Source organism: Poecilia reticulata, chromosome 23 (genome assembly GCF_904066995.2).
Source record: "Poecilia reticulata chromosome 23, P_reticulata-male-v2, whole genome shotgun sequence".
Taxonomy (NCBI): Eukaryota; Metazoa; Chordata; class Actinopteri; order Cyprinodontiformes; family Poeciliidae; genus Poecilia; species Poecilia reticulata.
Window position 1 is genome coordinate 3,130,206 of NC_088852.1, and position 11,117 is coordinate 3,141,322.

The 11,117-nt window shown below is 39.6% G+C and overlaps 2 protein-coding genes across 3 annotated transcripts; both read right to left on the minus strand.

Moving 5' to 3' along the window:
- Positions 1 to 1,837: 1,837 nt before the first annotated feature.
- Positions 1,838 to 4,727, minus strand: LOC103459362 (uncharacterized). The gene is made up of 5 exons (XM_008400868.3): positions 4,628 to 4,727; positions 3,309 to 3,402; positions 3,143 to 3,230; positions 2,896 to 3,072; positions 1,838 to 2,799 (listed from the first exon to the last, which is right to left on the minus strand). The coding sequence occupies exons 1-5, from the start codon at positions 4,659 to 4,661 to the stop codon at positions 2,512 to 2,514; spliced, it is 681 nt and encodes a 226-aa protein (XP_008399090.1). The 5' UTR covers positions 4,662 to 4,727; the 3' UTR covers positions 1,838 to 2,511.
- A 594-nt stretch (positions 4,728 to 5,321) lies between these two features.
- Positions 5,322 to 10,665, minus strand: nup50 (nucleoporin 50). 2 transcript variants are annotated; one of them, XM_008400866.3, is made up of 8 exons: positions 10,491 to 10,665; positions 8,888 to 8,961; positions 8,727 to 8,810; positions 8,433 to 8,622; positions 7,297 to 7,896; positions 7,091 to 7,172; positions 6,899 to 7,017; positions 5,322 to 6,081 (listed from the first exon to the last, which is right to left on the minus strand). In XM_008400866.3, the coding sequence occupies exons 2-8, from the start codon at positions 8,954 to 8,956 to the stop codon at positions 5,882 to 5,884; spliced, it is 1,344 nt and encodes a 447-aa protein (XP_008399088.1). In that variant the 5' UTR covers positions 8,957 to 8,961; positions 10,491 to 10,665; the 3' UTR covers positions 5,322 to 5,881. The 2 variants fall into 2 exon arrangements, with proteins under 2 accessions (XP_008399088.1, XP_017158414.1); XM_017302925.2 differs by having other exon boundaries at positions 8,888 to 8,966.
- Between the last annotated feature and the right edge of the window lie 452 nt (positions 10,666 to 11,117).

Genomic DNA, 11,117 nt, shown 5'->3' on the forward strand with positions numbered 1-11,117 from the left:
GTTTCTTAGAACATAGTTGTCCCAAAATAGGATGAATTTAAGTGTAATAAACTTCAAGTATTGATGGAGAATCTAGCTGATTTTATCGTTATATTAGAATACATGAAACTATGAATTGCAGAAAAATTCATATTTTTAGTTTGAAACAAAAAAATAGGATTTTTTGTTTATGAAGTTCATAAAGTTCATTCATATTAAATAGACTGGAAAGTGCCTTTCTAAGTTGTATATATGTATAGATAATGCTTGAATTAAGTAATTAATATTTAATCTTTGCATTACTATCCAGCTTAATGTATAAAAATATGTAAACAAATGTAATCTTTTTTTTATACTAATTAGTGTTTAGAATTAATAGTAAAAGTATTAATATCCCTCTATTTTTTTCATGATTATAGTTTATTAATTTATATACATGTTTTAAAATAGTTTAAAGCAAAATTTTCCAGATGTTTGCTGCTGCTGCTCTTATTCCTGTGGACCACAAGCCCCGCCTACAAATTCCACCAATCCCGTTCGATCACCAGTTGTGACCACGCCCCTTCAGGAAGTCTGCCGTTTTTCTTTTTCTATGTAAACAGACGCGGCGTGTTTTGTGTTTATGTCGCGGTTCCATCGTCACGCCGTCCTCTCCTGCTCGCCTCTCCGTAGTTTGTGCTTTAGCCATCTTTTTACGGTTGTCTGCAGCGAGGCGGAGACATGAGAGGAGGAGAAAACGGCTTCGACAGCTGCTGCTGCTGGCGGATCAGGTTAAGGTGAGTTTTTATCAGGACTAAAAGCCTGTAAAAACCACTTGTTCAACAACAGTTCAGTAATAAAGCAAAAATAAATCTTACATGAAAAAAATACAATCTGCTGGTTTTCTTATATGGATAACTGTTGTTCTGAATTTCAGACCAAAGATTAATGAAAATGAAATTTAATTTAGCTTGTTTTTTAAACTGGATTTCCTTGAGATAAGATTTTTTCTGATTTGATACTTTAACACTAAAAATATGGCTTTAACTAAAAATAATTTTGCTTATTGATTAAGCAAAATAATTATTTTTTTAACGCATCCATAGGATTTAAAAAAAAAGACGGTTTTTCATGTTTTTAAATAACATTAGAAATACAGTACATTTGTTGGCTATTTTAACCAATTAATTACTGGACAGTCAAAGCTGCCTAAAAGCAGATTGTTTCTTTTCAGGTGAAGCCAAAACTGCCACTAGAAGACTTCTGTGTAGACAAAGAATTTTATTATTTTAAATGCAAAATGGATAAATATTTTGTTCAGTTTTAACTTAATTACTCCTCTGACTGTGTTGTTCTGTCAGCAACTGCTCTGAGTACTTCAGTTAATGATTAATCGATTACTAAATTAGTTGATTACTTCAATAATTCATTAATCACAATTAATCATTTCAGCCCTAACTAAAACTAAATTAAACTAATGAATCTACTGTAAATAAATAAACATCCTCCTCTTTGGAGTTAGCATGTTTTGTGTTTCCATTTGGGTCTCTGCTGCTACAATGACTTATTAGAGTCATTGTAGATGAGACAAAAACGGAAGTAAATTTCCACCAAAAATTCAGAAAATTTTTAGATTAATCTGAGAATTTTTCTAGAAAGAACCAAAACATTTCTGAGCTAAAGATCTTGTAAATTTGTCCCAAAAACCTCAGGAAAGTTTGACATTACTCTCAAAAATTGTTTGGAAAAAAAGTAAAAACTCACACATTTGCGTGAAAAAAAAACATGAACATTTCTGAGTTAATCTGAAATTTTGAAATAAAGAATTGGAAATTTCTAAGTTGAAAACATTCAAATTGATCTCAAAATTTTAGGGGGTTTTTCTTGCAAAGTTTTTACTAAAAAAAATTACTGTTAACCTCAAAATTTTCTAGAAAAAACTTGAACATTTCTGAGATTGAAAAGTCAAGTCTGAGTTTTGAGACAGAATTTCTAAAAGTCGAGAATTTTCTTTTTTATGATATTTGAAATGTTCTAAATTTGTTCTAAATCTAAAATTTCTGGCAGGAATTTACTCCTTTTGTCTCTCTCTCCCTACAGTAGCCCCACTACGCCGTTGTTTTACTGATATTGGTTTCTGGAAAACAAGCCTTTTCAAAAACTTCTGGAATGTCACAAATCGGCAGGCACTGCTTGTCGCCTAGCAACGCCAGCCAGTCCCAACCCGTTACCTAGCAACCCCAGCTAGCCTGGCAGTAATCAGTTCTAACAATGAATGGCTGGACAACAACTACTGTCAGCAGGATTTCTAATGTTTTTTTCCAGCTTTCCCCTGGTGAAAGCAGCGAGGTACAAATTGTATTTACTTATTTTTTAACTTAGAGGTAGCAAGTTATTTTACAAGCACTAACAAGTTACATAACTTTCCAGGTATGTATCATGTAAAATATGTGAGAAAATAAAAATGCATCTGTTTTTTTATGATTATTGAATCATTTTTGTTTAAAAATTATTAATAAAACATGTTTTTTAACTGTGGTTTAAACAATGTCCTTAGTAAGTACAGTAAAACTCACAAGAGGAAATGCAAATTAATAAAAACCATTTTGGTAAAATGTTTTCAATAAGTTTTTCTAATAAGTTCAGAAAGCGCTCCATTTTGGCCTCGCTCTCCTCATGTCGCCTCTGTTCTTTAGCGCTTTCTTCCATTAGGAAGTCCAGAAAGGGGTTCGTCTTCCTCCTCCGCTTGTTTTTGGGGAAACATGTCGGGGAGTCTGGAGGAGCAACAGGCGAAGGCGTTCCAGAGGAGAAACCGGCTTCTTCTGTCGGCTCAAACTCTTCCTAAAGGAAAACAAACCAAAAGACGGTTTGTTTAGGTGCCATCAACACTTTACTTCCTGATGGATAATAGGAGTTTGGCGATAAAACCCTTCTGACCGTTTTCAGTTCGAAGCTTGTTACGGAGTCTGGGTCTGCGTTAAAGGAAGCGACGACAACAGGAGGCTCCACAGGCGTTCTGCCGCCCAACACTTCATCCATGTCATCGAAATACTGCCAGGTCACCTGGGTAACATCTCCCTCTGTCCCACATCCCGCCTTCAGCGTTCCCAGATCCTGACAAACCGTCCATCTGAGTAATCTAATATCAAACACTTTCTACGTCCTGGAGGCAGAATTTCCTCACCTTGTACTTCTTCTTTAGATTCTCCCACTTCTTGGAAACCTGTTGGGACGTCACCTTCCCTTCCAGGCTCAGCTCCTTGATTAAAGTCCTGTTTGGTAACAGAAACGGCAACGTTAAAGGGAACAGAGTCACATTTTTCATGTAGATGTTAAAAACCGTTACTCACTCCCACAGTAGTTTAGCAGCTTTTTTGGACTTGAGGAAGAGGTGTTCGTTTTCTGCTCGAAACCGGATCAGACCTCGGGTTTCCTCCGGCGTCCCTGGAAAATGTGACTGTTTACATCCATGTTTGTGTGTAAAATGAAGAACAATAGACGCTTTCTGTTTTTATAAGTATATATGGCTTAATTTTTTAGTAGTTTATTTAGTAAGCCGATTTTTAGACATGTTTTATTTTAATAACGACAATGTATTTGGTGTAATATTTTCAACTCAAAAGCCTAAAATCCAAGTGTTGAAAACAATGAGTCTTTATGGTTAGACAAAGGTTGTACTCCAGTATTACACTACTAAAGGAACAGTTTTATGAATCAATTTCTTTCAGTATAAAACTTTAACAGGTGTCTGTTTGGTGAATCTTTGGATTAAAAAAATACTCAGTATAATCCAAAAATTATACTCAAGTAAGAATAATGATGCATTCTAAAAACAATTACTCAAGTAAAAGGTACAAGTAGTAAAAATACTCTAAAATATAAATATTTTCCAAAAAGTTACTCTAGTTATTATGCAACTCTGTCGGCAACTCTCGTCAATTTCAAAAAATTCTATATACTTTTTTAGTTCAACTCGCATGATTGCACATCATCAACGAACCTGGTCTGGGGTCCAGTGGAGCTGAAAATTTCTCTAAAATGTTCTTAATTATTCTAAATCCGTTTACTCTCCTTCAAAAGGAAATAATGATTCAAACTCATTTTTAACTGAAGACACTCAGCTTCTGAGTTGGATGAGTTTTAGGAAAAGTCTACAATGAAATCCGAGCATAAAAGCTTTAAAATTATACAAACACGAAATTTTATAGTTTAACTATTGAGCTGAAATTAACGGGACACTGATGATTCTGGTTAATAAATTCCTGAGCTGATTTTATGGATTATGCTGCAAACACCTGCAGCGTTTTGTTTCATCTTAACCGGAAGTTGTCATTTGTACGGTCTCCAATGTTTAACCGGTGTTGTGCTCACTTCCGTTCCCCGTTCCGTTCAACTCCCCTCCGAGGTGACAACGAACCTAAGCTCAGCACCTGCTGCATACAAACACTACAGCCCCGTCTCTACGGTTAATAAATCCCGTTTATGTCGAAAATTACCACTTTAATTTTGGCATATTCAAGATAAACAAGATAATATGCTACATTTATTATCACACTTTTGTTTTTTATGTAATCCGGGGCGAGTCATGGTGAGACCTAGGATGCTCTTATTAGCTTCTCTACACATTTGAAGTGTAGCCTTGAATGCAAATCCTGGCAGAAATACTTACATTTGTGAGTTTCTTTGTTTACCTGCGCAGCCATCTTGTCGGTGTTGGTGGAAATATTAGGAAAATTTCAGCCCTACCCTCCCCCAGCAGCGAGGGGCGTCCCAATCTATGCTAACATAGGGGGAGGGGAAGAGATGCGGCTGTTTGACATACAGACGGAGAATATTCTGGAATACACATTAAATGAATGCTTATAGTGGTATTTTATGTATTATGAGGCGGTGTAGTGTTTTAAAATGTTCCCCTAAGAAATGAGACGCCCTTCAACTATAAGGTACAACAAAACAAACATGGCCGTCTTCCTGCTTTTTCTACATTTTACTCAGTTGTAACACTCGTGACCTAAAGTGCAATAAATAAAACTCACAGAAAAGGCCTCTATATCCAAGCATTGGATCAAGAGTGCATTGGAACTTGAACTTTGGAGGATTTAAAATTGAATAAAAACAAACTGAATTCAACCCAAGTAGACTTTGTGCAATGATGGTGTAAGCATTATGCCATGAATACATTTTGATGTGTTCAGACGGATCAGTTTGAATACATCAAAATGCTTGAAAAGGCCATGTTGACTAATGAGGAATAGAAAACAAAAGCTACTAAAATTAAAATTTGGAGCTTTACTTTGTAAATAAACGTGTCATTTAGATGAGTTTGAAAACAAAAGCAGGTAATGACAGCCGCGCGGCCAGGATCGTTTGTTTCCTTTTATTCTTTACAAATGAGTCTCATCCTGAAGGCCAAACAAAGGACACTTGGAAAGCCACAGTTCATGTTTACAGGACAACAGAGTAAAAGTGTTCTGATTCACTCCCACACCGTTTCACTCGAGTTTCTGTCAGAGTAAAAATCCTGCAGACACAATAAATAGTTTCCAGAACATTCACTCAGCAGATTCACTCTAAACGCTCCTTAAAATATATATAAAAACAAATATTACTGCAGGTGTTTAATTTGTAAAACCAAATCGACTGGCCCTTTGTTTGGAGGTTCACCCCCCCCCCTCCCCAATTTCCTCCAACAAACCAACTCGTTTGGATCCGCGCTCCGGTCCCGATCCGTCCAGTCGGAACAGAAGTGGGACGGCAGCGTGGACCCAGAGGGAATGTAGTCGCACTACGACCTGTTTCAGATTTAAACAAAAACATTTCACAGCATGATGACTGAACAGCTGATGTAGCAGGATGAGTTGGAACAGAGTGAGGGTGACCGGGTCGGGTCAGGGAGGCTCAGGCGGCGCCGCTTGATTCCGCCTCAGCCTTTCTTCTCCTCCAGCGTCTTGTGGAGCTCGTCGGCGTCCTCGGCAGTCTTCACTCGGATCAGCAGGGGGACGGCTACGCTCGGGTTCTTGTCGTCGACGGCCGGGTTTGGCACGCAGACCACCATGACGTTGTTCTTCCCGACACGCGAGCACGGCAGGGTGGACGGCACCAGGATGTTCAGCAGGATGTTTCCTGACCAGGAAAAAAAAAAAAAAAGAATCAGAAACTTATTAAAAAATGAACAGATGAATAAAAACTCTCAATAACTTTTTATCTTCAATTTAAAGCTTTAAAAGCGACTGAAGGTGAGATAAAACAAGTTGGACTAAAGGTTTTACTTCAATAAATCAGACTGCAGTTCCCGTGTTTGTCCAGCAGGTGGAGCCGTTTGACCACAGCTTTGAGGTGGCTCCTGCAACGCCTGATTGAAAAGTTTCATTCGCCTCATCTGATCAGCAGCCCGTTAATGAGCCACTTTGATCAGGTGTGTCGAACAGTTTACTACGGATTAATTATTTTGAGGGACTGAATACAAGATTCAGCTGCTGAGAACATGGAGGATGATGAAATAAAAACATTTAAATTAAACATGTCCAACCATGCAACAGCTGAGTTAAAATCTCTAAGATCTTTAAGCAAAAACTGGATCTATTTAAGTTTATCTGATCTCCCAACTGCAGCGCCACCTGGTGCCAGATCTGAATAAATCATCTTTCTCTACCCAGTTTATTATAAACTTGACCGAAACAATAAAACAAGCAGGTTCATCTCAGCAATATGATTCAAAATACAATTATTTCAGTAAATTCAAAAAGTCAAATATTATTTATTTCTGCTAATTTTGGGGATTATTGGTCAGTTAATGAAAACACTAAACTCAGTTTGTCAGAAAACCAGAATAAGAGCCAGAAATGTTCTCAGTTCTTGGTTTTACTGAGATGAACCTTCCTCCTCTTCTGGGACGCGTTTACTGACTGGCTGATCGTGTGGGAATTTGGAGGTGCTTTACCCAGGTTGGTGTCGGCTCTGATGATCATCTGGGTCTTCCCCTCTGCGGTGCGTTTGAGGTGCAGCGTTCCCACGCCTTTCTCTTTGAACTCCGACTCCTTCTTGTAGAATAACTTACACCTGATGGAAACGAGGAAATGCTCAGTTATTCCTGTAAATGACTGAGCGCCGCCACCGGAGTTTCCACACGTACTTCTTGGAGTAGAAGGCGTCATCCTCTTTGACCTCCTTCACCTCCGGTTTGGGAGGCTCCTCTGATTCTTCGTCTTTGTCGTCTGGAAGGAGGACAGAGAAAAAGTTCAGATTTCTTCCAGTAAACAAAAAGAACAGCAGCAACGTCCAATTAGATGCAGAATATTCCAGAACATAGAGTTAAACGTTGGCGGCCATGTTGGCGACCTGCAGCCGGGGCATCTGAAGTTTTGGTTCCGCCAAAGGACAGTGCCGCTGAGGGTCCAGGTGATCCAAACGGGGAGCTCTGATTGGACGAGGAGGAGAAAGAGAAGCTGGGGACGGACGGTTTGGACGTCAAGGACCCCAAGGCAGGTGCGTCCACCTTCTGCCCGAAGTTAAAGGAGACACCAGCAGGGAGCGGCGCCGAGCCGGAGCGTTTCTGACCCGGAACTTCTGTCGAGGTTTTACTGAAGGAGAACAGAGCCACTGAGGAAGATGAGGAGGAGGATAAAGAAGGAGCAGGAAGAGAGGGGGTGGAGGCATCTCCCTGCTGCGTCTCCTCGACGCCGGCGCCATACTGTCGCTCGATGCTGGCCAGGTGGCGCTCGTAGTCCCTGAATATGGGGTTGAGGTCGCATAGCGGGTTGTCGTTCACATGCTTGCTGATCCAGTCGCGCACCGACTGGTTGAGCGCCGTCAGCTGCCGGCTGTACTCCCTGCTGCGGCTGCAGGGGGCGGGGCTAGGGCCGGGGGCGGAGCCATTGGTCTGCTGGGCCATGATGTCAGCGCTGGGCTGGGCTGAGGATGGCCCATTGAACGCCACACCTGAGAGGAGAGAGAGAGAGAGGCGGGTGAACAAGGAGCAGGAGGAGAGAGAGAGAGGGGGCAAACAAGCCCCTCCCCCTCATCACACTGCATCACAGAGCAGCAGAGAAGCTTGGACCTCATGAAGGTGCATTTACTGCAGGTGTGTGTGTGTGTGTTCTTTGTGATTCAATAAATTAATGAGTGATTTAGATCATATTTTACACATAAACAGGCTAAAGACATTTATTATTGTCTTATTGAAAGTGCAACAATAATCACAAAAAATAAAACAGAATCTTTTCTTTTTCCTGACATGAAATAAAAAATCTAAAACATTAAAAACCTGCAGAGTTCATCCAGATATTCAACTGAATTTTTAACAGCTGGAGACACTTTTACTCATCTTTCCTCCAGTTTAAGACTAAAAGTGAAGATTCAACTTTTGCCAACATGATAATCTGAAACTTTCAGTGCATCAACACTAATAATAACTGCCGGCTGTTCGTTAAAGACAAGGCATTCAGTGTTGCTACGGTAACAGCAGCTTTCCTCACCGGCCTTTGCAGCAGACGGGAATCCTGAAAACGAAGGTGTGGAGCCGGTTCCGTTGCTCAGGCCTCCGAAGCCTTTAAAGCTGCCGGTACCCCCAAACCCGGAGAACGCTGTGAGGCTGCTGGGGGGCGTGGTCGAGGGCGCTGCCATGGAGAAGCCTTTAAACCCTTTGAAAGCTCCTCCCCCTTCGCTCTGAAACACAAACAGAAATTGGTGAGTTCAGCAAATAGCAGCGGCTAGCAGTAGCTAGCAGTGGCTAGCAGTGGCTAGCGGGGGGAAACAGGAAATGGTCCTACCTCTCCTCCAGTGTTTCTGCGTTTGGCCTTCTTTATGGCGCGGTTCTTCAACACATCCTCACTCGCAACACAAAACGTCCCAGCCTGGTGGAGAACAGCCAATCACAGCTCAGTAATGTTGCCTTCACGTACAAACCGACAACGCGGCGTTGTGAACCCACCTCCTCGCCCTCCTCCTCCTGGTCCCAGTTCCTGTCTGTCAGCTCCTTATCAGCGATCCTCTTCGCCATCACACCTGCTCTGGGAGAACATCAGCATCATCGTCATCAGCTGGAGCAAACTCTTCCTCATTCTGATAGTCTTCCTCACCTTCAGCCTGGCTCTGATTGGCTGCTTTAGAATTAAAATGCAGCTTCAATAATTAATAGTTTAGCTAAACAACAGCCAGGTGGACTTTTATAGAAACTTCCTGCTGTCAGTGAGTCGGGTCACAGTTTTCTTTCAAGTCTCAAATGATTCATATTGTATAATAGAGCAGAAAATGAGCTGAACTACAAGATTAATCCTTATTTTCACCTTAATCTGATATTTTTAACTCAAAAAGTGAATCAATATGCATGTCGTAAACAGAAATGAGAAATAATGTAAAGTTTAATTTTATTGTGTTTTAATCATATAAATAAATATGCTGTTAATTTTAGCTGCTGCCACAAAGCCAAGGTAACCTGATGAGAGCAAATGGATTATTTTAAGAAATTAAAAGCACAATATTCATTAGCACTATGAATTCAACAAATACAGAACATCAGGTGAGTTTTAGTTACATTTTTTCACTAAACGTTTCAATAATGTTTTGTAAAAAAATAAAAAATACTTATTTTAAAGTATATCTACTCTTGCTTGAGTAAAAGTTCTGGATGTTCAACTCACTGTGAGTGACTTCACTGAATGAAGAACCAGTTTAGTTTAACCAAATTGGCATCAGACAGACCTACACTTTACCTTAAAGTGAGACCTCTTGTCTATGCACAATCTTTGTTTTCTAAAGTTATTTTCCCTTTTTGACATATAAGCTACTGTAGGTATTAGTTTCGTGGGTATAATATTGAAAAATTATAATTTGGAAAAGTGTTTATTTAACCTGAATTTGTTGCTTTGTAATTATGTTATTAATTCCCATTAATGTTTCCATTTTAGTATTTAAAATATCAGAATTTGCTAATATCTTTACATTTAAGTGTTTATCAGGAGTTAAATCAGAGATCCTGATCAGTTAGTTATAGTATTTATTACTGCTGAGTACTTATTACTCTTACTTGAGTGAAAATCTCTTGTAGTAGTGCTACTCTTACCTGGGTCTAATTTCTGACCACTCCATCCTCCTGAGTTTATATCGAACATTTTAAAGCAACCAATGTTGTGAATCAACACAAGATGCAACAGGAAAAATATTTACACAGTTACGAATTAATTCCGAGGATCTGGGAAAATCTAGATGACCAAAGTTCAAATAATGTCTGCAATACCTGCCGTTAATGGCAGTTGACAGTTAATTAGCTTCATTTATTAGCTTTCGTTGCGAATTAATCATGGATCAAAACTCCAACTTCCAAAATGTTCAACTTTAATGAGCTGTGCTGTTAAACTTGTATTATTTTACATCGTCAGACTATTATGATGCCACTGTTGGACTCGGAGTGCAGCGTTAGCTCAGCTAGCCGGCTAGCCGCGCCTCACCGGGCGGCCTGTTAGCAACTAACAGCTAACAACCACATATAAAGCGCTAATATCTGTCTTAACCAGTTTTATTAAAGTTAGACAAACCTTTAATGCGGGACAAGTTCCGATCTCTCCCTCTGAGCGACTGTCTGGCTGATCCAAGTGAAGCAAACCGTTTTAAAACCTCTCCTAAATTCACTGGAATCGCCTCAGTGTGTTTCAAATCAGAGCCGCCATTTCACACAGCGGCTGAGTCCGCGCGGCCCACCTTCTCCCGCATGCGCAATAAGAGAAGCGGCATTCCCTCTGGGATTTGTAGTCCACAACCAAAGGAAATATGTATAATTAGGGTCAAAGAACGAGATGCTTTCAGTTAAAAGGCGTTATTGTTGCCAGTGACCAGACTAAATACTGATAATAACTTTTCTGCTTTGTATTAAAGCAACTTTGATAGTTTTGATACTCAAGATAACTCAATTTGTTGGTAAATTTCTTCTGCCATCATCAGTGACTTAAAAAAGGCTAAAGAAGCTTCTGTTCTGGAGCAGCTGTGGAATCTTTGGAGATTTGTGTTCAAAGTAGTTTAATTTAAAAAATTAAAAAAAACATCAAGAAAAACTCTGATCTTTTAGCTTATGCTCTGACTTGCTTTGGCAAAAAATAAAAATAAAATAAAAAAAACTCTCAGTAACTGTTGCTGCTAAATAAAGCTCTACATTGACCAGTTATGTG